Source organism: Stegostoma tigrinum, chromosome 11, assembly GCF_030684315.1.
Source record: "Stegostoma tigrinum isolate sSteTig4 chromosome 11, sSteTig4.hap1, whole genome shotgun sequence".
In the NCBI taxonomy this organism is placed as follows: domain Eukaryota; kingdom Metazoa; phylum Chordata; class Chondrichthyes; order Orectolobiformes; family Stegostomatidae; genus Stegostoma; species Stegostoma tigrinum.
In genome coordinates, this window is record NC_081364.1 from 58162253 (window position 1) to 58190207 (window position 27955).

A 27955-nucleotide genomic window follows, 5' to 3' on the forward strand; every position below is an offset into this window, starting at 1 on the left:
GTGATTATCACACTTATGTGTACACTCATTACCTGCTGATTTGCTACCTGCAAATTCAAGTACTTGTGTGGTTGGTTCTAAACCTCATGATTTTTTTGCATTGACTCATCCAGTCTGATCCCACAGTCTTGTCTTACATAGTAGAGTTACTTAGAAGCAGTATCCTTTTTTTGTTATCTGCAGGAAGTCCTTATCCTTTATCCCCCCCTTACATTATGCTTAATCCCAAGATACTGCGGATGCTGCATACAAAGAACACTATCCCAATGTGAACTGGAACTATTTTATTCTTGTGTTTTGAAAATACACAGTATACTATATCCACATATGGTAAAAGAGTTGTCTCTAATTCTGCAATGTTCCTATGACAGTTCATGCACAATGTGTAGTCCCCGTAATAGTTGGTCATTTCGCATATCAAATAGAAACCAGTTTCAGGAGGATACAGTTGCTCTGCAATAAGGTTAAGCATTGCACCAGATTTGACTCCTCTCCTCTAAACATGGTTTGCAGGAACAAAGCCATCATTACCAGTGATGTCCAATTATACGCAGAAAATTACGCTGACATAGACACAGAATAATGTCTACCTATACAGACAATTGGTTTTATATAATTGCATTATTGCGTGCATACAAAAGCAGACTACTATTACTATACATACGCACAAAGTCATCTCATTTTTGCATAAAATGTTGGCCGAGTCTAGTACAATTTCAACATTTAAAAGGCATTTGGATGGGTATATGAATAGGAAGCATTTAGAAGTATATCGACCAAATGCTGGCAAATAGGACTAGATTAATTTAGGATATTTGATTGGCATGGACGAGTTGGACCAAAGGGTCTGTTTCCATGCTGTACAACTCAATGACTCTACAACTATATGCTGTATATCAACACACGATGTTGTTTCCTCTTATGTAAATATTGTTTCCATGTAGAGACTATACAGATTGTCAAGGCACTTTCTGATACATATATGGGCTAAAGCGGCCATACTGGTAGAATAATTCACCACAAATGCAATTGTTTTCAGTATCCAAATATATAGACACCACCCTGTTTGTAAATACACGTTAAGTGTGTATTTTCGATATGGTGCCCAACAACACAAACAAACACAAGCACATGTACACAGACACCTCTATCCACAATTACACAAAATATTGTGCCACACATAGAATCACCGAATATGACCATACACACTGATGATCCTGTACATACCAACAGATTATCCTGTTTTATTTCTTGCCCTTGTGTACACACAATCACACACACACACACACACACACACACACACACACACAAGCCCGTTCATCCAGATTTTTCTGCTTATGCATAGTTTGCCATACTCATATTCTCAGAGATTATCCTGTTCTCACACTGTTCACTTTCTCTCTCACACACTCTGAATAGCATTTTCACACAGGATCAACCCTGTTCATGTAAACAATTCTAATCATGCACATAGATTATCCTGTGCACACACAAACCTGATGTGTTCACAGAAACAGATTATTCTGTTCATACAAACTACCCTGTTCATACATATAGAACCAATCCTGTTAAGACACACACACACTCACACACACACACACACAATATTCTGCCCAGGAAGTATTTTGTTCACAAAAAGACATACAATCTATCCTGGGATAACACAGTGTGAAGCTGGATGAACACAGCAGGCCAATCAGCATCAGAGGAGCAGGAAAGTTTGACGTTTTGGGTCGGGACCCTTCAGTCTCTCTCACACACACAGTCAGAATATCCTGGTCTGTCTGATTCACACACATACTATCCTGATCTTTCTCTCATACGCACAGACTACCCTGGTCTCTCTCTCTCTAACAGACTATTCTGGTCTCCCTCTCTCACAGACTATTCTGGTCTCCCTCCCTCATACAACAGATCATCCTGATCTCTCTCCCTCTCCCTCACAAACACACACACACACACACAGAGAGACTATCCTAGCCTCTCTCTCTTTCTCACACAGGCTATCATGGTCTCTCCTTTTCACACAGACACCAATGCATACACACAGACTATCCTGGTCTCACTCTCTCACACACTGTCTTTCACACATCCATGCAGTTTCTAGTCTCTCTCACACATAGAGGCCAATGTGGTCTCTCACATACATGATTCTGTTCACATCTGGGAGACTACCCTGTTCATACACACAAGCACAAGCACACAGAGACTGCTGTGTTCGCGCATACAGATTATGCTGTGCCTATTAGAACAACGCCAAAAAAAATATCCAGTTCAGACTGGAATCAATTAATCTCGAATGCCCTGAGAGCGGTTATATAATAATCAGTGACGTGTTGGTGTGTGTGTGTGTTTGCGGGAGGGAGATCTCCAGTTGCTAAGTCGCGGGTTTGCAGTGTGGCATTGGGCGATCTTGAACCGCTGCCAAAGCACGTCTTTTCCAAGAAGCCAGGCTGCGGTCTTTATTTAGTCAGGCTTTACACATGAAGAACTTGAGCCGGAAACGTGACATTGGAGGGGCTGGGACAGCAGGGTCACGATTAGATGAGGTTCCTTCACTGAGAAAGAATGTGGAGCCGGCCACCAGAAGATCAGCACTTCCCAAACTGATCCGGGGCAGTGTGGGAGGGTCCTGCTGCTACGCAAACACGGGTAAAGCGTGATCTAGCTTTTCTTTAACGAGCAGCCTCTCCATACACACGCACACATAAAGCCTAATCTTTGCAGGTTCCTCCTGAATTCCGTCACTCCTCCAAAACTGCTCCACAAACCGCAATGAAAGACAATTTTCTGCAACGAAGCAGCTGCAAACGCCACTTCCCCGGTGCACATTTACTCCTCACTTAAGTCAGTCAGTATTTGTACTGTAGGTCCTGCCAGAAGAACCCGCTGAGGTAGCAGAGGGCGTCCACAATCTGCAAGGAACTTACTGCTGCTACTTAGTCAATAAGCAAATGGCTCTTTTATTTTATGAAACGAAATATAACTATCTGACTTGTTAATGCACACTTGCCCAAGGATTTTTAATATTCAGTTGGCCTTTCTCTCCACTTTCCCCCTCTCGCTCTGCTGGCAGCCTGGGATAATCCTGGCCATCATCTGAACAGCTGTCAACTGGGGACTGTTTATTGCCTGCTTGACAGTGTACTTTGTGGGACAGGCTGTTTCTTTTTTAAATATATAAATCTCCCCCGCCCTTCACCTTTAAAAGGACTTCTCGCTATTCTGAGGACACCTATTCTATCACTATTGCGGACAGGCAGCTGTCCAGGCCCAGAGTGATCCACAGACTTGAGGGAAGAAAAACTGCCAACTTTTAACTCAGGGCCCCAAGGTTTAATCGCACCAGAATTACAAGCTTCAACCAAAATAATATCAAAACTGCTGGTGGATTCTACGGTGTAGCAGTTTGCCCACATTCCAGATTCGATGTCTGCAGTAAAATACATCTTTAAATTGAGACCCTGTATCAAGTCAGAACTCCCACTGTTAGCTTCAAACACCCTCCAGCTCCTAATGTTACAATTTGAACGAGTGCTTCCTAATTGGTCTTGTTTTCTAGACCATTTTTACCACACAAAAAGCAGCACATAAATACACCCTGGTAAGTTCTTTTGGAACAATGATATCCTCCCTACCTCTAGCCTCCACTTTGAATCCCACTTGCTCCAGAGGTGCAACATAGCATGTCCGAACAGGTTGGTTAAAAATATTTATAAGCACAAGCCATTATGGCACAGGTTATACTATAGTGATCTACTGAATTAATAAGGAGTTAAAATGTCCCAAGCGGGGTTGAATTTCTAGCTCCCATTTCATCCAGCTTGAGTCACAAACCCTTATGATTTATATCTCGCTGCACTTGGTCTGAAAGTGTTATCAAAATTGACGAATTTTCTGACTGTCACCACTCTAAAGTGTCTTTCCTTTTCATTTCCTGCTTCTGAGTACTGAATCCAATGTGAAAGTAGGTCCATCTATATGGCTAGATACAACTAGAAATAAAAATGGGATAATAACAATGCCAGATGTTTATTTATATACCTTTGAGACGATATTATTTGTGAAGCCAGTGATATTTAAAATTGGACCATCTGGAGAGTGAATAGTATTCTAAATAAACATAAAGAAAACAGACACCCGAAACCTTAGTGCCCACATTCCAACTATACTTCTTGTATCTTCTTTAAAATCCCCTTTTTTCCCCTGGTCGAGTACATTCTCATACAATACTATTTTGAAGAGCAGTAAAGTGGCCTAGTCCTGCTCCTAACCAAAATTCTTCACAGGCTGCAGATTACAATGCAATTTGTAATAAACACTGAATAATCTCCTAGCCCCCTTAAATACATACCGCTAAACTTTTAAATTCATTGTTTTTTCATTTTTAAATATCACAATGTACTCAAATTGAACTGCATTATGTCAGCTGGCTTTTCACAGTACATGATTATGTAATGTTACAGTATGTGGCTTCAGATGTTTTAAAGATTTTTCAGCTATTTCTTAAGTACATTAGTTTTTGTCTGTTTCCATAATGATGTACTGGTTCAGAATATATTAACTAATATGGCTAAATGGGTAAACAGGTTTGCTGTAATTTTTTTTACTAGCTATTTGATTAATTGAGCAAATATAAGCTCTCACAACTTCTTAATTGTACATACACAATTCCACAGGAAAAATATTTTATTAATCATTTTTTAAACGAATAGTAACATTTATGTATAAACAAAATATGTACAATAGTCCATCTGCTGTAAGTTTCCAAAAATAGTCTGTTTACCTCTCCCTATACAAAACTAATCTTCATCTTTTTTTTCAAAACATTACATTCAACCTTCTCATATTTTCTGCATTCCAGTATTTACACAAATAGAAGGGTTAACCAGCAGACCTTTACCAGATGTCAGAACCCGAAAGGCAACATCTTTTACAAATGGCAAAAAGAAAATTCATCATTTTTAAATCACAAGTTGTTGAAGCATTGTGCGTTAAAGAGGCTATCCAGTAGTGACTTTGGCATTCTCTAAACTTTGACCTGTTCAACATTCTCACTTAACACAAAAATTTACAGCAAATTCTCATTTTCCTCAAAGCAACATGCTGACAAATTTAAAGTAGCATTTCATACATCGCTCGCTCATACGCATGGTCACCATTACCTCTCAACATCCTCTTTAAGAGCCTGTCAGAATAGTTACTACTGACTTATCAATCCTGCAAAAACACAGGTATATACAGAAGCAGTTACATTTAATATTTGGTGCTTTTAGACTGGGTGGGGTCTTTTAGCAGCATATCAGTGCTATAGGAAGGGCACAAATCAGTTCCTTGGCTATTATTACAGCAGAAAGCTTAAGCAGCATCTATAATTTCACCATTTACATTCATTTCACAGACAGTGCATTTACACTTCTGAAACTATATGAAAACTTTGGAGATTTTTTAGCTGGAAAATAAGAATGGTTAAGATAAAATGCTCTTTAAAAAAAAATCCATTGCACTTTAAGCCATTTTACGCAAAAGGCTTCACATCTGAAGCAATCTGCTGCCCTTTCCTACAACTGTGAATGATTATGGTCTCGACAGCCATTTCAAACTGTTTACACTAGCTTAGGGTACAACTGTTGGAAAATAGCATCAATTCTAACTGTAAACACTAGCAATCCTGGGATTATGCCATTTCCAAACTAGTTTTAAATTGAGATTTTGTTTTCATGTAAACTCGCAAGATCAAAGATCCTCTTAGGAAAATAAATCAGTCTTTGGTTTCTACACTCAAGGGTGGGACTTGTTTCAGGGCTTGGATCAGAGCAGATGTGTCCATTGTGGGAGATCCACAGACCGGTGAAGTTCCCCGATGAGGGATCAAGAGAGGGGAGAGTTTATCCGGGCTCATCAGGCCAGTCAGTGCAGCTGATGTCGGTAACCCAGGATACAAGACTGGCATTGAGGTTGGGTACCAACATTTCTCCAGCATGGGCATGTATGCAGCAGCTGCAGATGGAGGCAGCAGATAGAAAGGCACACACAGAGGAGGTGCGTGATGCCCTAGGAAGCTGCCCACAGCCAGGTCTCCATTAGCGATCTGGGTGTCTTCCTCAGACAGCTCCATTCGAGCTTTCTTGACTGGGGGCTCCTCATATTCTTGTTTAATGGAGATAAATCTTTCTGCCAAAGGGTGTTTCAGCTTGTTCTCTCCCCTGGGGCTCTCCAGGTCGTGCTTGGAGTCACTTTTGTCGGGCTCGCCACCGTACCCGCTGTCGGTGTCGGTATCACTGCCGCTCTGCTCACCACTGGCTGGACAAGTCCTCTGGATTACAGGCACACAGTTTTTGCCAGGACCTTCAGCCTCACTCAAGGGCTTGGACCTGAAGTCTCCTTCTGGGAACCGTGTCGAGGTCTGCCCTATCCCATTAATGCATCCCCCAGAATGGATGTCTGCCCCCATCTTCTGAAGGTGATTGATCAGGTGCGCAGGCTTCAACTCTCTCAGGTTTTCATGCTTTGCCAGGAATTGCAGCACCTCTTTGGCACACATCTGGAAGCCAGACTGAAACATCTCATGGCTTGACTCAGTCGCCTTGGCTGTTTGTTCACCTGAGAAGCAAAGAAATCTGCGTTAAACCAGGTGACCTACATAAAATCCTTCCCTTAGAAATAAAAAAAGGCCACACTCTAATTGCACTTCAGGATCTTTGCAGAATTTTTCAGTTTCAATCATCTCTCAGTGCCTGCACCTCAGGTCTATCTAGAATTCAATTTGGTGAATGCAGTGGCTTCCATTTTTAGCTTGCTCACCAGAGTTTACAATTGGCAGCCAGTCTGGTTTCTGATACAGTGCAACTTAAAGTTCCCATCGTGCTTTATTAATAGAAGCAGATTTCTTAAGCAGCTCAAAACCTTTAAAATAGCATGTTTGGGAACACTCAATGTCTGAACTGTCGAGAAGAGAAATAAATTCAGCAGCATTCCTACCACCATTTTGGACTGTACCAACCCTGTCACTATGACAACAAGTTGCAAGGTTTAAAATTAAAGATTCAGAACCGAGAGGAGGCGAGAAGTTGGTGTCGCAAATATATTAATGTCATCAGACAATTTTTCATAACACTAAAATAAAACCTATCTAAAGCATAAACTAACTCAAACATCTTATCTTTCATTTAATTTTTAGAGGAACTAATAACGAATAGTTTCTGGTATGTTCAGAGGGTGAATACGGAACTTACCGATTTGCAGACCATTTTGCAGGGCTAATATTTTCTGCTGCTGCTGTTCAATGAGGCCAGTCAATGCCTTCACGTGTTTCAAGGTAAGCTCAAGTACCACAGCCTTCTCCAAATGTCCCAAAGTCTGAAATCAAGATGCGTGCATTATTAACAAGAGCACATCACTTACAGGGTAAATGACGTGGCATTCTACAAAAACACCCTCACAAGCAGGCTGAGGACAAGCCTGTTTGTTCCACACAAGATCAACTTGCATCTCACATTCTCAGTTACTGAAATACATAAATCAAAAGGCATGGGCAACTATTAAGAAACCTTGTAACTCACTGCAAAAATAACCATTAAGAAAACCATTGATACAACTACTATGTAATAATTAACCATAAAAATTACAATACCTAACTGAATTGTAACCAACCGTAAAAATGCCAATAACTAGACAATTAATATCCAATCAATAAAAATCTAGACTCACGTTGATTTTAATTGTTAAATGTTCTATATCAGTGGGATCTGGCTGAACAGCATATTATAAATATTTCCTGCAACCATTTTACTGGAATCACTTTGCAGGTGCTCCTGAGGAGCAGCACTGCAGAAACTAACTAGGAAATCCCAAGCGTGTACATTATGCAAAAAAAATTCATATTCTCTGCACCAACCCCTCACCCGCTACCAAAACAATCCATTTAATCTATTTAAGATTCTAATTTCCTTTGATTTTTATTCAAAGCAAATTTTGAACTTTCCCCTTCGTTAAACGCGTTTGGATCTTCGATTTTACTCGAAAGCAAAACAGAAAGAGATATTGCAGGTTTACATAAATAATCTACACACCTCCCCCCCCCCCCACCCCGACCCCCCAGTTCAGCAATTGAATCGATAGGACAAACGGCGTCTTTAATGCTGTGAACCAGTTATGTCAAAGCACATTGAATTTGCTTCTCTCACCGTCAGTTTGAGATGTTCAGGCAGCATGTCCTTTAACTGGGCTATGCATTCATTAATCCTATCCCGTCTTTTCTTTTCGATCAGCCGGTGTGGTAATTTATACGTTTCCTGAGATTTTAAAAATAAAAGAGGGTTAGTAATTGCCATGAGTGCGCGTAACTTAACAAGGGTCGATTTGCAATGCCGCAATTAAAAACGCCATCCAGATATAAACCCAAGTCTACCACTGCCTATATACAGAAGATAAAGGGACACTGTACCTTGCTGTCGTCACCTCTCTTTAATCCCCTCTTGGCTTTATAAACAAACATGTGAGAGAATTCCATTCTGGAGGGGGGAAAGAGGCAGAAAAAAAATGAAACTCAGGCAAGTGAATTTTCTCTTTTCAGAATTAAAGAGCAAATTCGGTTCACGATGAAGCAAAATTAAAACACAAATTAAAATTCAGAGGCATACCCTTGCATCTCGTTATTTTCAAAAATTGGGATTTTCGGCAGGCAAGGAGGTGGCTGGCCAGCGGTGATCCTGTCCATTTCAGTAATTTCGCTGCTTTGTATAGTGATTGCTGGCTGGCTGGGGCTTTCCTTTTCCCTATCTGTCTGGCTTGTCTGTCTGTCTGCCCAGCTCTCTCTCTCTCGTTCAGTGTATCCTGCTGACTGTGATCAGCCGGAGTTTACTGCACCACACTAGCCTGCCTTTAATGAAACGTGTGGGTGTTCAGGGCTACGTGTTCAACCGTGTGACTCCAGGCACGTCTTTCCTCTTACAGTAAAAAAAAGCTCAAGTCACATGAGACTCACGTGTACAGGAGGCCGCTCACATCCCTCTAATCTGTTTCTCCAAAACAAGCCGGGTTGGGGGAAAGGACATTACATTTAACGCTGTGTTATTTTAAAATAAACAAGTAGGACAACTCGTCAGTCCGTGACTGGAATATTGCGTGCCTGTGTTTTAAAATGCATGTATCAACATTTCTCCTTCACCTCACAGGGCCCCCCACAATGTGATGCCTGGAAGTGATTGATTATCAACCGATCACTGACAATTCCAGCATGTGGGTTTCTGTTTTCTCTGCGTTGGTCGCGTTGGTCAGTTCAGCGAGTCGTGCAGCTTGATGGGTATTGTCGTAAAGTCACCCTATATGTTTTTCAGGTCACGCTTCCCAGTAGAACATGTGAAGTGAAGCAAGACTGTAATTCATTTCCAACCCCCCCCCCCCCCGGCTAAAACATAGCTCATGACATTTAGCAAGGCTGATGGGCTAAAAATGGGTGAAACGGTTGCGTTGTGCCTGTTTTTTTATTAAAAATTGCAACCATCAATGAGCACCGAGTCAGACGGGAAATCCGACATGCAGATTGCCCCTTTCTATCTATATCGCGTCTGCGGTGATAAATATTGTCTCAGACTTTCAAGTCGGCCACATCCAGTTAGAAGCTGAGGTTTGGGGGTTTGGGGTGCAACAGATAAGCGAGAGATGTCCCACCGGACCATGCACTGCTATCATTGCACAGTGTCCTGGGCTTGACCACTGTTTGCAGATTCCCAGGCAAAAAAAAACGCCTTGGCCGCAGACCGATCGATCTGACAACTTCAGCGCCCGCGGGAAACGTGAGCGATCCGTCCTCAACGTGAAGCCACTGTCAGTCCGGAGTAAAATGCAACTGCAACAGAGACAGTACGGTTTGTTGGCGGTGGCTGTTCGTTGCATATCCATAGCGAGGGAGGGGAGGGTGGATGTGTGATGGTTAATATACATCACTTTTTATTGGAAATTCAGAGCTCATTCGCTCCTGGCTGAAAAAATAATCTGAATGCCCCTCTTTAATTGAAGTTAACACCCCCCCCCCATTACTTCAGACTAATTATGATAGTGAGTGCAGATTAACATCTATGTGTGTGTTCTCTCTTTCTAAGGCTGTTAGCTCTCCGCACCTTGAACGCTGATATTTGGCTCCGCCTTAAAGACACCGTGCGGGGTAACGTGAGGTCCCTTTGGCAAAACGCTAGCGAAGACCACACAGACAGAGCCTGCTTTTCACAGTCTGACCATGGGGAGGGGAACGTGACAGCAGACGGATTGAACCACGCTGGGGACAGGGACATCCACCAATAACAAATTCCTCAGCCTCCCCGATCAGACCCTTAAAACAATATCGAGCAATGAATGGGGTGGCGGGGGGGAAGGTGGGTAGACGACTCGGGGTTGTGCCCTTTCTGTTTCCGTTGTTAGTTCGCCCCGCGTTACACTTTATTTACATATTTAAAAGAACGCGTCTCCGATGAGCCCGGTCTCCCACATTAACAGTGGGCATAGGATATCCTTTTAGGCAGGATCGCTTCGGGAGAAATTCTCGAAAGATGTTTTTGAGAATTCTGCTTTGTTTTAAACATCCAAGAGAAGGCTCCGGTTGGAAGGAATACGAGATCATGTTCACACACACCCCCCCCCACCCTCTAAATAAAGGGCCAGTGTTATCGAAGGATTACAGTAGAGGTTCAGCCCCTTTCGGCTCAACTCTCTCTAAGATTCCCATAGCGGCGGGGGTCATCCACAGTTGAATACACGTGAAGACCGCACGTCCCCTGACTCGGAAGGTGAGAAAGGGAAAAGGCGGCTGACCCAGACAGACGACCCATGACCCACCCACCCACCCTTCCATACACCGTATCAGCAGCCAACTTTTCCGGCCTCCACAATTTCGGGCGGTAGCTCTTCGCGTTCCTAACCTGACCTCCTCCGAGTTGGACGCGAACCAGCCATCATCAGCTCTGATTGGACGGGTTCCTGAAAGTTTCTTCAAATGACGTGCTGCCTCCCCCAGTCAAATAGCCTTTTTTTAAACAAACAAAAACGTCAACTCCCTTTAAATATGTTAAATATATTATGGACAGGCGTATATAATCGCCGTTCTAAGCACACACTTTTTAATGAAATTAGCATATTTTACACTGGTGGTCGCTTGTAAACATGTTCACGGCGATCAAGCTTCATTTCTTCAAGACTGCAGGGGAAATGGGGGGGGGGGGGGGGGGGGAGGTGGTTTAGGGTTAGCCAAGGGATGTCTGGGTAGCTCAGCATCAGGAGCTGCACCCCAACTGTAGATGTGAAACAAATAAGCCATTCAACCTGTCCAAAAGTTAACCCCCGCTCATCTTGATCTTTTCTCGTCTTCGGTGCAGCCAAATTATTCCGGAATCTGCTTCCCACCACGGGCAATGCATTTCGTTGCGAAAATTAGAAAAAAACTTCTACGTTAAAAAAAAGTGCGCAGAGAAAAGAAACAACGCCAAAAAATCCACGCGGTGCAACCGTCTCGTGTGTGTGTGTGCTATCTTTTGTATGTTGACTTGGACACAGCGGGGTTATGTTACATCGTATTGCTTAATCCACATCTTCCCCTCCCCTGTTTCACCTTGTGCCTTTATTTTCAAAAAAAGTGCACTCGTCCCTAAAACCTATTTTACCAACCCGTTTCTCTTTGCACAAGCTTAAACTTGATCTGCAGTCACGGGTATTTTTTTGTGTGTGCGCGTTGAACTCAATGGACAAGACTTGTCTCGGGGATTTCCAGCAACTGTAAACGTGTTAGTAGCCACAGTGAAGAAAAACTATTCATTCCCAAGCTCGATGGGCCACGCCACGCTCTTGATTTTTCTGGCTTGCTCGTTGCCCTTCACAGCCTCTGCCAGATTTCCGAATCACAGTTTTCCTGCCACCCCCCACTTGCCCCCACATGGTCTCAATGTTCAGCCCAAACGTGATCACAAACGTATCAAGAGGTACCACTTTCCTCATTGTCCCCAGGGACTCTTCAACAGCCAGACTTGGGGTGAGTTGGCTCCATCTAGATTAGCTTTTCCTCTTGTGGTGCAGCGGTCGTGTCCCTGTCTCTGAGCCAGAAAATCTGGGTTCAAGCCCCGGTCCTTGTCCCAATGCGTCCCAGCAGGTTTATTAAAAACATCTACACCGTTCCATGCTGAACTTTTTAAAAAAAAACAAACGGGAATTTGGTTTGCGTACGTTTGTAGGGGTAAGTTTGCAGATCGACCACGCTGTACCCCATTTCCCAAAGCAATAGAGCAAGCCCCAGTGGGCTTTTATTGCAATGCACCTAACGGCTCCCGGAACATTGCAAGAAGTAGCAGGCTCCTTTTCTATTGAACAAGAGCTTGAAACGGAGAGTTTGGAAGTGTCCCTGTTTCTGACAGGGCGGTCGGGGACTGCATATAAGCAGGACGCGGAACGTCCGAGACCACTGTGGACCTGCCTAGCCTCTCAGTTCAAAGCATACTATCACCACCTGAGAGAGTCCCATTTCCAATCCCCAAGGCAGGTGCAGGCTAATACATCAATAATTGCTGTTACTTATTAACTCATATATACATATATATAAATCCTTTCTTTAAAAAAAACCGACATCCTTTGATAAACAGCACACCACATGGCTCCCACCCTGTAAATCTACCTTTTGTTCTAAGTGGAGAGACTTTCAATTAGGCGTTTGCAGTCATCACTGCATGCCAACTTGAGTTACTATACAACCTATGGGATATGCTTGAAATATACATAAACGCTAAGCCACAAAGCCACATAAACAGTTGGGAAGTCTGGGACAAGTTACTCCCCAAAACTTTTCTACCCAAGGTAGTGGACAGCACCAACACCACTCAAGAAGCTTAAAGCCAATTCAGTACAACGTAGCCCACCTTATCTATTCAGTCCACCCAGCAAATCTGGATTGAAGTAAATCCCTAAAGTAGAGACTACACAGTATGGAGCTGGAGGACCACAGCAGGCCCAGGCCAGGCAGTATCAGAGGAGCAGGAAAGTTGACGTTTCGGCTCGGGACCCTTCTTCAGAAACAACCCGACCCGAAACGTCAACTTTCCTGCTCCTCTGATGCTGCCTGGCCTGGGACTACTGTGTTCCTCCAGCTCCACACTGCGTTGTTTCTGACTCCAGCATCTACAGTTCTTGCCATCTCTGATTGAGTAATCATCCCTAAAGTGGCATTTATTTTACCAGCACCTCCCAAACTGAAGCTTCCACCAAGAAGGACAAAGACCTTGGAACATTACCAGCTCTAAGAATCCCATTATGACTTGGAATCGTAACTCTGTTCCTTCATTAATATGGCTCAAAATCTGAAAGTAAAACTACATCTCCTCCCCCCTCCACATCATGGAACTTTTATGCAGACGAAGGTTAAAATCACATTTTGAAAGATCGATAATAAATCCCATTCTTGCCATGGATACCCAAATATCAAACAAATTAACACAAAAATCACTTCTCACTTAATGATATTCACAACAGTGAAATTCTCACTAATTTACAGCATTCCTCCCTCCCCCATTCCTATACTTAAGTTGCTGGCTCCTTGCCTGGTTGCACTTCCAAATGGTGTTGAGACCTCCGCTGTGCCTCAGGAAACTGGTTAGTTATTCTAGTGAGATAGTGCGTGGGTGCACCTCTTCACGTGATGAGGAGCTATAAGTGAGAGGTCAATAGAGTTGTTTCTCTCAAACCAGGCTGACAGGTGAGGCAACAACATTTTTCGTTATTGTTTCAGACTTTATGCATCTCAGTGATAGGTCAGAAGAATCCGGGCATTTGTGCACAAAATGGACACTCATGCTCCATTACAACACCAAGAGAGTGCTGTTGTATCATGTACTGATTGTTTTTTTTTGATGTAACATTAAATCAATCTGCCCTCTTAGGTAGACGTAAATGGCAGAGTTCTCCCCGGTCCTGGTTAATGTTTATTCCTCAACCACAGCACAGCTTATCCCCCCATTGACACATTGCTAGTTGAAGGATTTACCCTGTGCAAAGAGGCTGAACTTCAAAAGCACACTTATTTGCATGTAAGTACTATGGGACATCCTGATTTCAGGCAAAAGTGCTTCAAAAATGTTTACATTAACATCCGCAGTATTTAGCTCTTCAGTGCAAAAAACAGACTGATGACCATGAAGAGTACCAGCAGTCTCTCAATACTAGCCTGTACTCCTTTCTCAAACTATTGGGAATCCCTGCTATCACCCTTGATGAAATGTTCTTCAGAGACTGTAGCCAGTCATTCAGGGGAAGGGGTTGGGAAAGAATCCAAAACATTTATATTTGTTTCAATTCCTCTATAATGACTTTACAATTTTATTTGCAAACAAACAGTTGACAAAGTCATTTCAGTGTTCTTGCCCGCTTCTTAGATGTCTAAATATTAACTACTGAAACTTATAATCAGTGCAACAGCCTAGCACCTTACCTGATTTTATTGACACTAAACATGTTTCAGTTATACAAGGATCAGTTCAGGGGATTTAAATATGAAAAGGGGGAAATGACTACCCAACAAATCAGAAAAACAATCCTTCTCTTCCTTCCCATTCTGTCCTCGCCTTTTCTTATATTTGAGCACTCAGTCAGTGCAGACACGATGGGCCAAATGGCCACCTTCTGCCCTGAAATCCTCCTGTAGATAGCAAATGTTTGCTGGGGCAAACATTCCCAGTACTGCATTCCAGTGACAATGTTTGCCTATCACTTTGTCCACTGGGAGGACAGGTGGGGGCATTCAAATTTTACTTTCAACTAAAGTCCACTCATTTCGCTTCCAGCAATAGTTAGTCGGTGGTAACTCTAACTTCTAACGTGATGCAAAGTCTTGACGTTAAAATAAATTTAGTTAATATAATTTTCTTCAGCAACTTATGAAGTGTGCCATTTGGACCAGGTAACTTGCTTCAATTATAAAAGAAAAGTGTATGTGTCAACTGCTTAAACTAATCTGGAACCATTTTCATTTTTAACAGATTGCCATCACAGCATTCCACCAGGATTAAAGTTCTAAACATCAATAGGAAATAAATATTGAAATAGACACAAAAGACTCAAATTAGTCACACCATTGCAGCTTTAGATATTTATTAAATAGCTTTTCTTATGCATCTTACAACTGTCAATACCACGCTTGACTTGTATAATATTAGTGCTTTGTGTATATTTTCTGTCATTAACACTACTCTCTTGGTCACTGACTTGTCTGCCATCTGTAAACTGAGGTACTTATACAAAACTAATCTAAGGCAGCAAATATACAAAATTTACCATTCATCATCTCTCAGCTTCAAAGAAAATAAACAGGTGGGTATTCATTTAGCAAAAGACAATGTGGCTCTTCACAGATAGTACATTTCAGTGCTCATCTACAAATGCAAAGTTATATAGAGTATTTGCATATTCATTATGTCATATTGCACAGTCAACTTACAAAAATAGGACATTAAATACTGGTTACACAACTATTTTTCTGTACATACAAAAACCTCTGCCCTACCCATTATCTTGACAGTCGGCTCTTCAAATGTGCTTTTTTTTAATTATACAACTCTGCTGCTTCCAAATGGAGACCTTTGAAGAACAATTGGGATTCCTTCTTTGGCAGAAATGGAAGCAGAACATGTCAACGAATGAGACAGAACATAGTTCCTTAGGGAGCTAGGTATAAGTAGCAAGAAACCTCAACTATAAAGAAGTGTCATTTACTCCTATGGTGCACACAAGTAAACATTTGATGACTTATACTGTTTCAGTAGTTGGGTGAAAGATCCTGAGCCCATCTATTTCGATTCAACATGCCATCTACTCATTAGGCCGGTTGCTGGGGGTTAATGTTCATGTGTGGAGGGTGGCCAAGAAGACCGATTCGTTGCTTTTGCTTCCTTTGTTCCGTCATCTAAAAACAAAGCACACCAGACGTTCCATTAAAGCGTTGCTTCTTGAGAAATTTATGTTCTCAGAAATGCAGCACATTAAATTAGCTTGGAGGATTTGAGTCAGATGGTTTACTTTGGCAGATCATCTGATAATGGAATGCTCATCCAACCTCCTGACATCATTTGTATCTGGCCAGCTCAAACGGATTACTTTTCGGGAGAGGTTTCTATTAGTTCTCGTGTGATCCACATTACACATTAGTAGTGTGAATAAACAGGCAAATGTTATTATTGCAGGTTATAATTGTACATCTAGCAAGGCAAATTATTATAATCTACAGAGAAAACAGCACTGCTAACAGCTGCTTAATTATAATGCATTAGCAACAAACAGTTTACGTTTTTGCGAGATTGAGAGACGTATTATTATAGGTTGGTATAAATTGAGCTCCGAGAGTACAGCAAATGCAGCTGTCCACTTTACCCCTCAATGAGTGTCTGCTCATCAGGACACTCTTCCTCATTCTTTAAATAGTTCATGCTCCGTGTCCAAATTAGCAGCAAGTTAAAGAGGGGAGCCACTGATCCCTTTGTGAAGCCAGGGCTCGAGATGCGGTCTTCTTTGCATAAGAAGCTGGAGCGGGAACAGGTCATTCAACCCCTCACCTCCAAACACTTTACTGTCTACATGCAACTCAAAACATCAGCATATGGTCAACTTTTACCAGCACTCTGAAATTAGCAAGTCCTCAAGGCAATGGCAACAACATTGCTAGTGACGCCCAAATTTTGTGAGAGAGTGAAAAAAAAAGCCAAAGCTAGTTCCTGTTCTAATTGTACTCAACATGCATTTCCTGGCAAAGTCCCAGCATCCAAAATGTTTGATAGCGTAGATATGTTGGTGTACCGCGAGGGTCGGTGTTGGGTCCACTGCTGTTTGTCATTTTTATAAATGACCTGGATGAGGGCACAGAAGGATGGGTTAGTAAATTTGCAGGCGACACTAAGGTCGGTGGAGTTGTGGATAGTGACGAAGGATGCTGTAGGTTGCAGAGAGACATAGATAAGCTGCAGAGCTGGGCTGAGAGGTGGCAAATGGAGTTTAATGCAGACAAGTGTGAGATGATGCATTTTGGTAGGAGTAACCAGAAGGGAAGTACTGGGCTAATGGTAAGATTCTTAGGAGTGTAGGTGAGTAGAGAGATCTCTGTCCATGTACACAGATCCTTGAAAGTTGCCACCCAGGTTGACAGGGCTGTTAAGAAGGCATACAGTGTTTTAGCTTTTATTAATAGAGGGATCGAGTTCCGGAACCAAGAGGTTATGCTGCAGCTGTACAAAACTCTGGTGCGGCCGCACTAGGATTATTGTGTACGGTTCTGGTCACTGCATTATAAGAAGGATGTGGAAGCTTTGGAAAGGGTGCAGAGGAGATTTACTAGGATGGTGCCTGGTACGGAGGGAAGGTCTTACGAGGAAAGGCCGAGGGACTTGAGGCTGTTTTCATTAGAGAGAAGAAGGTTGAGAGGTGACTCAATTGAAACGTATAAAATAATCAGAGGGTTAGATAGGGTGGATAGGGAGAGCCTTTTTCCTAGGATGGTGACGGCGAGCACGAGGGGGCATAGCTTCAAATTGAGGGGTGAAAGATATAGGACAGATGTCAGAGGTAGTTTCTTTACTCAGAGAGTAGTAAGGGTATGGAATGCTTTGCCTGCAACGGTTGTAGATTCACCAACTTTAGGCACATTTAAGTCATCATTGGATAAGCATATGGACGTACATGGAATAGTGTAGTTTAGATGGGCTTGAGATCGGTATGACAGGTCGGCACAACATAGAGGGCCGAAGGGTCTGTACTGTGCTGTAATGTTCTATGTTCTATGTTCTATTTCCTTTGATGGGGGAATCAAATATGATGGAAAAATAAAATTACAGCTCGATCTTTCAAAGCAAATCTGGGAGCAACTTATATACATTATGGAGAGCAGAAACAGTTTCCCCTCCTGTACAAACTTTTTTTTTGTTTGAGCATTGGTCTCAAAGGATACGGAGTAAAAGCAGGTAAATAGAAGCTGAGGTGTAGATCGACCATGATCTAAATAAACGGCTGAAGAGATAGAAGCAGAATGGTCCACTTGTGTTCTGAGATGGAAACATTTAAATTGTAGCCACATAATGGGAGAGTGATGTCATATTGCTTCCCATGCCATTTCACAGGAGATTCCCCACCAACCAGAACCCGTCCCAAATATAAACTGTGCTGCTGGAGACAGAGAACATAACTTAGATTGAAAGGTTTGTAAAAAATCAGCCAAAAACCTTTTACAATCTCATAACTAAATTAGTTCAGTCATTTGGTGAAACTGGACTGGACTTAGAGGACAGAGGCTTTGGTGACAATAGCATCAATATCTTGGCTCATATGTGTCTCTCAAGTGACAAAATTAAGATCGATGTTCTGATCTTCATCTCATTGATCTTTGTGGGAACTTTGTACACAAAACTGTCCACTGTGCTTCGTATATTACAACAGTGACCACACTTCAAAAGTAGTTCATTGACTATAAAGCACTTTGCCATATCTTGGAATCACGCAAAGTAGTATCTAAATATGAATTAGTTCATTTACTTGTGAATACAAGCTTCCCCCTCTAATTTTCAGGCAGCATCATTGTCTTGGGCTCTATAGGTGTTCCTGATGCTCATTTGTGCCACTTGAAGGATCGGATTCAGTTGATCAGCAAACGCCAATTTAGGCATTAGTAAACAGCCCTGACTTACAATAGGGTGTTGGGTGTATTAAGGGGGAAATAGAGTGATTTTTCTAGACACAATGATTTAAGTTGGAATTTTTACAACCCAATTACCCATGCTTGTTATCAAAGGAAACAAACCATCTATAATGATGAACGCCCTTGACTCGGTCAGGCATGCAACGCCTGACTCTAAATATCAACAAAGCAATGTTTCCTTTTAAAGAATTTCTGGTTGCTGATAATTAAAAAAACCTTAGCATTACAACCTCCTGATCCAAAAGAATGGGTGCAATCTCAGACAAGAACGTCAAACGTGATACATCGATTATTCGAGTCACCATTCAAAAAACCTCCAGCACATGAACCTTCGGAAGTAAAGCACAGAGATCGATACAGGAGGATCAAATGCTAGTTAGTGCAAAACAGTATCCTCAGGTAGGATTTTACTGCCAGTTCAGGCTCCCATTGTCAGGGCGATTGGGGTTCAGAGCCCAAAGGATGCCAACAGTAGGGCTGGTTCAAAAGTGGCTTCTCAATTTGCTGCCTTCAAGCTCGGGCATGCTCCTGGCCCATCAAGACAGCAGACAGTCCTCAACCCATAGCACTGCCTTAGCAAGAAGTGGCATAAATCCGAATGATCAAAACTGCAGGCTCCCCTGAAAGATCCTCCCGTATCCATGTCCCCTTTCGAGAGAATCTGACTCCACTATCTTCTACTGCCACTGCCCCATCACAAGGCTGCTCCAAGAAACTGAAAGGCTAGCAGCACAGGGGTCATTGCCACCATCAGCAAGATGACAGTGGTCCTGCTTACTAGCCTCTGATTGGAGCCCTCCATAGGCTACCTGCTCCTTTGCAGTGTGTAGCTAATCCACAAGTCAGTTTACCAATGAAGTGGGGTTGGGAATGGGGGTTGGGGAACTTCCTGACTGACAGCTCAGCAGCATCCACATGTGAAGCCCTGCTGTTTTGTCAACTCTTTCCTCGAGCACCACCAACACCACCCCGGATTAGTCAAATTCAGCCCCATCTGTTAGAAAGGAATGGTCTGGTGCGAAGATGCAAAATTTAGCCAAATCTTTCTGCTATTGGCTTCTCTTTTAAAACATCTTAAAATCCTTGCCGTAATATGTCATGAAGTGAATTTCAAATTGGATAACACCCTTGTTAAGTGCTTTTGACATGTTTTACTGTGCTCATATTTCACTATAAAGATGAGTTATCATGTTGTTGCTGTCACCAGGTATCCTTCACAAAGCCAGATGCTAATAGGTTGCCTTGAATTGATCTTCCCCATTGGTGATATCACAAGGTTGTAAAACTGCAGGTGGACCAATCAAAAGTCAACTTAGTGATTTAAACAGTGAGTACGGAAGGTAAATGAGGGTCCAAGGAAGAATTATACAACACCAAGTTGATGCAACATATCCAAAGAAACAGAAGGAAGATTTTCTGAAAGGCAACTGGAGTTTCAACGCCTGTAGTTTGTAGTGAAAATGTGTGTTGTTTGACTGTGGTCAGAACAGTCCCACTGTAGTATAAAATGCACATCACATGTTATGCATCTTGTGTGGACACTTATGCCTTTTTAAATGGTTTGGGGGGGTGGGGGGAGAAAATTTTATCACACTTTTGGCAACTCAAGTGTGGTCAATGAGACCAAGAAGCAAGTAAGTAGTTAAATATAAAGGTTAACATTATAGGGCTGTACTCAGTAGAATTACACAAGGCCAATTTTCAGCTACTTTACCTTTTCATAGCCAGTAAAGCATAATCAATCCAGCAGGTTGTACTAATAAGCAACAAAAGTGACATAATGCGCAAGCTTTAACTCATTCTGGTTTCATTGCTTTTGGTATTTTTCACACAGAAACAAAATGGGTTATAAACCAATGTGAAACACGTGGACCTCATTCTTTCTCATCTTAACTCTCTCAATGTTACTCCAGGGCTCACAATCTATCCATCCTACAGGTCAGAACAGGTCTAGGAACTAAAGCTTCCTCACCCAATAAAGGAAGGGCAAATCAAAATAGCCTGTACCTCTACCAATCTTATGAGTAAGTGGACTGCTAGAATAATGAAGATTAGCTGAACAAATCCTGTCTGAAGAAGATGGGAAACTTAAAATTTAGAAATAAACATCTGGGACAGAGAAACGTGAGTATTTATGAGGATCCTGTGAATTTTGCAAAGTTTGCTGGAATCAGACAGTATCTTGTATAGACTATGTTAAAGATCCTTCCTGAACTAACTGGATTGAGCAATCTCGCTAATATACACTGTGGACGCTAGAATTAGATCTCTGCGGGGTCTCAAAAGATGTTTGTGATGAACAATTGAGAAGATAACCTTACCTTTGAGGTTGCCTCAGTTTGAGGAATTGTCATTGAGCCAATGGCTCTGACTGAGGAAGGCTTTCAATGTTGGCAATTTCCACAGACCAAAGAAGTTATGAAAAGTTTGAAAGAACATGACTGTGCCAATCTGTACACCAGCACTGAATTTCAAGCATCTTTTGACTTCTCTGAAATGCCAAGGTAGAAGTGTAGAACCCAAGTGCTTGTGGAAAAATTTTCAACAGAGAGTTATTTTGAAATCAGTGTGAAAATGAACCTGCTACCTCAAGTGGAAATCTATTCCCTTTAACATGTAGCTAAATACATCCAGCCAGAATGGACTGCCTGAAAAACCACACTAACTTGTTTTGAAATTTCAGGACAATCCGTTGAAATTCTGAAGAGGAATATTTGGCAGTATGATCTGAACTGACGCAAACCCCTGCCAAGTTGGATTCCTTAAAGCTGTAGTCCATAGAACTGCCAATATTTTTCTTTACATTCTGTGCATAATACAACTTTGTCTGTTCGCATCAGGTAAAAAAAAATTAATCATAGCACTGCTTTCTGATAATCCCACATATGGTGGTTGGACAAAGTGCCATAGTTAGAAAAAAAAACAAGACGACTTGCATTTATGCAGTGCCTTTCACAATCTCAGGATATCCCCAAAATGCTTGACAGTCACTTCCGGGGTTTAATATTGAAGGTGTCTCTTCATGAATCCAATTGTATGGTGAAGGAAACCAAGTCAAACAATACAGCCCATGAGTTGGTGCCTGGACTGTAGCAGCATTAACGGGAGTTTCATTCAACAAGAAGCTCGAGGGTCTGGTAGAAAAGTAACTTTCATTACTATTGGTGTGACAACTAAATTTTCAGATAATGTGAAGATCAACAGGAAATCATTTGTGAGGAGGATACAAAAAGAGAATGCTGACAGACATAAATAGCTTCGATGAGTAAGCAAAAACCTTGCAGTTGAAGTACAATGTCAGACAATACGCATTTTCCTCACTTTGGCAGGAAGAAGGGAAACCAAGTATTACTTAAATGGAGAATGACTGCAGAATTCCAAGATGCAAAAACATCTAGTGCACCAGTTGGTAAAAGCTTTATGCTGCAAGTGTGTTGTGTTTGTTTTGAGGTATTTTCTGGGGCTGTAGATTGTTAAAGAGATGGCTTTAGCGCAGTGATGTGCTCTTCCTGTTGGATGTGGGAGATCTGGGAGTAATTCAATGTTCTTGGAGAATAAATCTGCAGGAAATACGTTTGTTTGCAAATCCTATCGCATCATATATATCAATTGGAGTGGCAGTTAGAGGCAATGAGGAATTTACAGGAACTAGGTGGTGTGATGGATGGTAGTTTTAGGAAGGTTGAAAATCTGCAAATACACACAGTTACCACAGGAAAGGTTGGAAAGCTAGGTAGATAATGCAGGACACTCATGTGGCTATACCCATCTCAAACATGTGTTGTTTTGGAAAATTTAGGGGGTGACAGCCTCTCAAGGGAAATACAGCACTGACAGTCAGTCAGTTTCTGGTAACCTGACTAGCTCTACTGTAAATTGGTGTATATCGTCAGGTTCCAAGCAATCGATTGTGATAGAGGACTTTAGAGATAGCTGCAGAAACATCAGAATGGTGTGTTGCCTGTCTGGTGCTGGAGTCAAGGATGTCTGAGGGTGCAGAATATTCTGAAAGGGGAAAGTGATCAGCAGAATGTTGTTGTACACGTTGGTACCAACACGTATATACAAAATGGGATGAGGTTAGAGAGAATATAGAAAATTTGGCAGGAGGTTAAAATGTGGATCCTCAAGGGTATTAATATCTGGATTTCTCCTGGTGCCATGTACTAGTGAAAGGAGGAATAGGAGGATAGAGCAGATGAATGTGTGGCCAAGGAGCTCATGTAAGGGGTAAGAAATCATGTGTTTGGACCGTTGGAATTTCTTCTGGGGTAGGAGTGACCTCTACAAGGACAGGCTGCTCCTGAAGTGGAAGCAGACTAATATCCTGGCAGGGAGATTTGCTTGTACTACTTGGGAGGCTTTAAATGAGTAAGTGAGGGAGTCGGCGGGAGCCAAAGAGAAAGTAAGAAGAAAGATAAGCCTGAGGCTGGTTCAGTAGATAAGGGGAGCAAGTCAAATAGTCAAGGCAGGCAACAGCAAGCAGAGAATAAGGTAAGACTAGTAAATTAAACGGCATTCATTTCAATGTAAGAGACTTGACAGGTAAAGGCAGATGAACGTGGGACTGGGATATCATAGCTATTACAAGAAACACCGCTCAGGGAGGACGGGCAGCTTAAAATATCCTGGGTTGTAGATGCAATAGTAAGGATTGAAAGGGGGGGGGGGGCAAGAGATGAGGTGCGGGAGGTTGGAGGGGGGGGTGGTGAAGAGTAGCATTTGTGCTTCAGGATAACATGATGGTTATACCTAGGGAGGATATTGCTGGGAGAACGTCCACTAAAGTTATATAGGTGGAACTGAGAAATAAGATTTAAGTCAGATTTGAATTTAGATAAATGTCAGGCATTTCATTTTGGTAAGGCAAACAGGGGAGGACTTACACATTTAATGGTGTAGCCCTATGGAGTGTTGCCGAACAACGAGACCTTGGGGTGCAGGTGTGTCGTCCCTTGAAACTGAGGTCTCGGGTAGACAGGATGGTGGAGGCAGCATTTGGTATGCTTGCCTTCATTGGTCAGTGCATTGAATGTCAGAGTTGGGGCATCCTGTTGTTGTTGTACAGAACATGGGTTAGGCCACTTTTAGAATGCTATTTAATTCTATTTTCCCTGCTACAGGAAAAATGTTGTTAAATGCGAAAAGGGTTCAGAGAAGACTGATAAGAATGTTACTAGGACTGGAGTGTTTGAGCCATAGGGAGAGGTTGACTAGGCTGGGGCTATTAGGTCCTGGGGAGTGTTGAATGCAAGGTGTGACTCAATGGTCATTATCCTTTTGAATTGCTTTCTCGTACGGCCTCAACTCACCCAGGCAGATTTGTCTGACATGGAGCTGATGTCGTGTTCTGGAGCACACGGATTCTGTCTTCGGAGAAAAAAAAATGTCGAACAGAATGGGTTGGGGAACCTTCGAGTGCAGGTTCATAGAAGGGCTGGGGCTTTTCCCCCTGCAGTGTCATAGGCTCCATGGTGACCTTACAGAGGTTTATAAAATCATGAGGGGCACGGATAGGGTGAATAGCTGAGGTCTTTTCCCCAGGGTAGGGGAGACCAAAACTAAAGGACATAGGTTTAAGGTCAGAGGGGAAATATTTAAAATGGACTGAAAGGGGCAACTTTTTCCAATGGGTGGTGTGTGTACGGTTCGAGCAGCCAAATGTGGAGGAGGAGGCAGGTACAATTACATTTCAATATAACCATCTGGATGGGTATATGCATGAGGGGGTTTAAGACAGATATGGGCCAAATGCTGGTAAATGAGACTAGCTAACTTTTGGATATCTGGTCTGTGTGGACGAGCTGAAGGGTCTGTGTCTGTGCTGCATAACTCTATGACTCTCTAATTCATTAAGCAGCCACTGGAATGCTATCCTTTATTATGAGAGGAATTCAACATAAAGATAAAATGCTGCGCTTTGGTTATACATCACAGTGCTGAGCCAACATCTCAAATCCCGTGAACTGTTTGCTTCTCGTTTATGTTAGGATACAGATATATTGAAGGCAGCTTACAGGATTGTTTCTAGATGGATACCTGGAATAAGGGGGCTGTCTTATGAGGAAAAGTGGATAGACTTGGGCTAGCTTCTACGGGAGTTTAAAAGAGTGAGGAGTGACCTGACTGAAGTATACAAGATCCTGAATGGACTTGACAAGGTGGATGTGGGGGGAAAAGATGTTTTCTGTTGTGTGCAAATCCAGAATGAGGAGACACTACACAAAGTGATAGGGTGCTTTTTCAGGACAGAGATGAGGTCATTGAATTTTTTTTAAAAAAAGGTGGAGATAGCTAGATTTGTGGTAGGCAAGGGAATCAAAAATTTATGGGAACGTATTGCAGAATATGGAATTCAAAACGTGAACAGATGAGCCATGGTCTTACTGAATGGCAGAGCACACTTGAGGGGCTGAATGGCCTACTCCTACTATTAATTTGTTTGTTCGCATCTGAAACAAATTGACATTTTGTTAAAGGCCTAAAATGCAAAATGCTAACTGCAATGTGATTAGCTGCAACTGAAAAAAAAATCTTAATCTGAGCTATCAGTCAGTGCAAGGAGACAGCCACCAGTGACAAATGAAACATGCCTGCTGTTCTGTGAATGGATGTGAAAGTATAGCTTTCACATATAGTATGGTTGTATAGCTTTGCCACAAGGGAGGTAATGAGTGTATCAAGAGACAGTCAATGCTATTTTTCTCATCTTCTCAGCCAAATGCAAAGCGTGACTCAATGGTCATTATCCTTTTGAATTGCTTTGTCATAGGTCTTCAACTCACCCAGGCAGATTTGTCTGACATGGAGCTGATGTCGTGCTCTGGAACACACGGATTCTGTCTCCGGAGAAAGAAAATGTCGAGCAGAATGGGTTGGGGAATAATTGAAGCGGTCATGAATGGCCTGAACACAGTAGAATTGCCAGACAGCCGCTCACTGTATCTCACAATAACAGGAAGTTCAGAACAGGGCAGCTGAAATGGTGTTGCCACGAATACTGTCTCAAGAATGTTCTCTGACAAGAGACAAGCACCTTCCTTTCTGTATCAGGATCAATAAATGAGAAGTATACCCTTGACTAGATCAGATTTTTGAGATCTTCTCAATTCCTTCAGCAGGGTGGGAAACAGAACTACAAAAAGGGACAGATAATAAAATGTGAGGCTGGATGAAATCAGCAGGCCAAGCAGCATCTCAGGAGCTCCTGAGATGCTGCTTGGCCTGCTGTGTTCATCCAGCCTCACATTTTATTATCTTGGATTCTCCAGCATCTGCAGTTCCCATTATCTCTGATACAAAAAGGGACAATGTGTTTAACAAGACCTCCAGAAACAATGTATGAATTGATGAAGGAACCTATTACAATATTATATATAGAAATAAATCTGGGCCCATATGAGATTTGGCATCCCATAACCATTTACCAACCTATCAGACACAAGGTTTGATAGGAATTACATATCAAGCCTCAACTGGGTACACAGGCAGAACTGCTGGCACGGTGTCTTGTGGAGCAGTTGCTTGGCATCAGAAAGCAATTTAGGAGTCTCTGCTCAGCGGGGACTCTGGTAGAGAGTGATGGTACAACATCATTGGGTGTATTTGTACACCTCTTTGCTTCACAGTAGGGATGCGCTTTTAAAACAGGTCCCCAAGGCATATTGTACTTTATTACGAGACTGAGTCTGGAGCGCATGGCAACCTGACTCCAGAATTATTTATGCACTCCAGTAAAACCAAGTCCAAATGCTCCATACACAGGTCACCTGTTTTAGCAGAGACAAGAACATATATAGTGTAGGGAAGTTTAAGATCCTGCTTCTTTCCTTACCCCCCCAATTTAACATCCCACTTCAATCCTGTAGATGAAAATGAGGTACACACAAAAGGCTGCAACCTTGGTTGCTCCAAAAAATGGCAAACAGGACTGACAAACTCAGAAATGTGCATTGCTGTGAAATATAAACGAATTATCCTCTCTGATGAAGGGTCTGGGCCCGAAACGTCAGCTTTTGTGCTCCTGAGATGCTGCTTGGCCTGCTGTGTTCATCCAGCCTCACACTTTATTATCTTTATTTTTAGTAAGTTTATTTTACTCTCACATTTTGGAAACGATGGAGGTATTGGTCTCTAACTTTTCAAACCTCTAACTAGGTTCAAAATGCGTCATACCTGGAGCTGGGAGATAATTATACACCGCGTAGGGTATCTAAGGTGGAGCATGCGTCATTCTAACCTACATCTCCGATTAAGACTCTAGACATGCACCAGCACAATTCCATCATTCTGTTCTTCTGAAAGCAATAAACAGTACGATCTAAGATTTCACACTCACGTATGGTGATGTTGCTGCTGTGAAGGACAGTATTTTCCTTCCACATCAGAACAAAAGCTCCTCCCACATTTCCGCATGGACCTGGTTTACTGGAACTGTAAACCTGCCAGGTCTCACTTGTTTCCAGCGACATTCACAGAGAGGGTGAGAAATTAAGCTAACCTTTCTCTGTGCCATGTTACCAATCAAGAAAAATACCCCAAGCTCGATTCATCTCATTAGTTTTGTAATCTGTCACCATTTCCGATGATCTGACAATAGCAATCGTGGAACTCCCATCATGTTCAATATACTTCTCATTCATCGATCACCTTAAATGACGTGACAGAACATTCCCAAAGAATCACCTTTGACTGTAGACTTGACTTGTACACACCAGTATCCCACCACTATTACTCTCAACGACTGTCTGCTCAACTCCCCTCAGCTTTCAGAGGAAGCAATCCCATCAGCTTGAGAGTTAAGGAGCCAATGTGGTTAGGTATTTTACTCTCAGTATTGTATAGCTTTTAAAACCCATTGACCAGAGGCAGAATGCTTTTTAGCAGCTGTTAACAAAAGGGCCCCTCTTGCAAAAGTGCAGCAAAGCTCAATACCAAGAGGAGAAGAAAATCCAGCTGAGCAACCAACGGCTAGGCCTAATGCAAGCAGAGCCAACCTGACTGGGGATCAGGAAGAAGAATAATGAGTCCATAGCCTTTCTACTCACTTACCTGTGACTTTGATGCCTGCAGAATGTGGAAAAAAAAGGTGAGCCCACGAGGTGTTATCTTTTCTGTAGGTTGCGCTTTGGGTTGTGGGTTGTTAAAGGAATTTGTAGCCACTGCATCCATACAGACAGACAGACAAATGGTGATTTTAATACACGAGACAGTTTAGTTAGGAGACCCTGAGTTTCAGGTTTCACATTT

General features: G+C 42.3%; 2 protein-coding genes across 4 annotated transcripts in view; both read right to left on the reverse strand.

Annotated features, from left to right (window-relative positions):
• Positions 1–4671: 4671 nt before the first annotated feature.
• bhlhe40 (basic helix-loop-helix family, member e40) lies at positions 4672–11559 on the reverse strand. Of its 3 annotated transcripts, XM_048547260.2 has the most exons (6): positions 11317–11559; positions 10917–11020; positions 8447–8513; positions 8187–8294; positions 7236–7359; positions 4672–6603 (listed from the first exon to the last, which is right to left on the reverse strand). In XM_048547260.2, the coding sequence occupies exons 3-6, from the start codon at positions 8510–8512 to the stop codon at positions 5762–5764; spliced, it is 1140 nt and encodes a 379-aa protein (XP_048403217.1). In that variant the 5' UTR covers position 8513; positions 10917–11020; positions 11317–11559; the 3' UTR covers positions 4672–5761. The 3 variants fall into 3 exon arrangements, with proteins under 3 accessions (XP_048403217.1, XP_059505954.1, XP_048403216.1); XM_059649971.1 differs by lacking the exon at positions 11317–11559 and having other exon boundaries at positions 10917–11036; XM_048547259.2 differs by lacking the exons at positions 10917–11020; positions 11317–11559 and adding an exon at positions 8643–9346.
• Positions 11560–15110: 3551 nt separating this feature from the next.
• Positions 15111–27955, reverse strand: part of itpr1b (inositol 1,4,5-trisphosphate receptor, type 1b) — a 178920-nt gene continuing 166075 nt past the window's right edge. The window contains exon 19 of the mRNA XM_059649970.1: positions 15111–15931. Within this exon, the coding sequence (XP_059505953.1) occupies positions 15845–15931 (87 nt within the window). The 3' untranslated portion in view covers positions 15111–15844. The remainder of the gene's footprint in view (positions 15932–27955) is intronic.

What these genes read in the sequence shown, in the direction of transcription:
- bhlhe40 (XM_048547259.2), bottom strand. Translation starts at nt 8,719, where the DNA reads ATGGACAGGATCACCGCTGGCCAGCCACCTCCTTGCCTGCCGAAAATC. An exon ending in CTGAACATCTCAAACTGACG is followed by an intron (nt 7,360 to 8,186) that starts GTGAGAGAAGCA and finishes TCTTGATTTCAG; the next exon opens with ACTTTGGGACATTTGGAGAA. An exon ending in GCAAAATGGTCTGCAAATCG is followed by an intron (nt 6,604 to 7,235) that starts GTAAGTTCCGTA and finishes TTTGCTTCTCAG; the next exon opens with GTGAACAAACAGCCAAGGCG.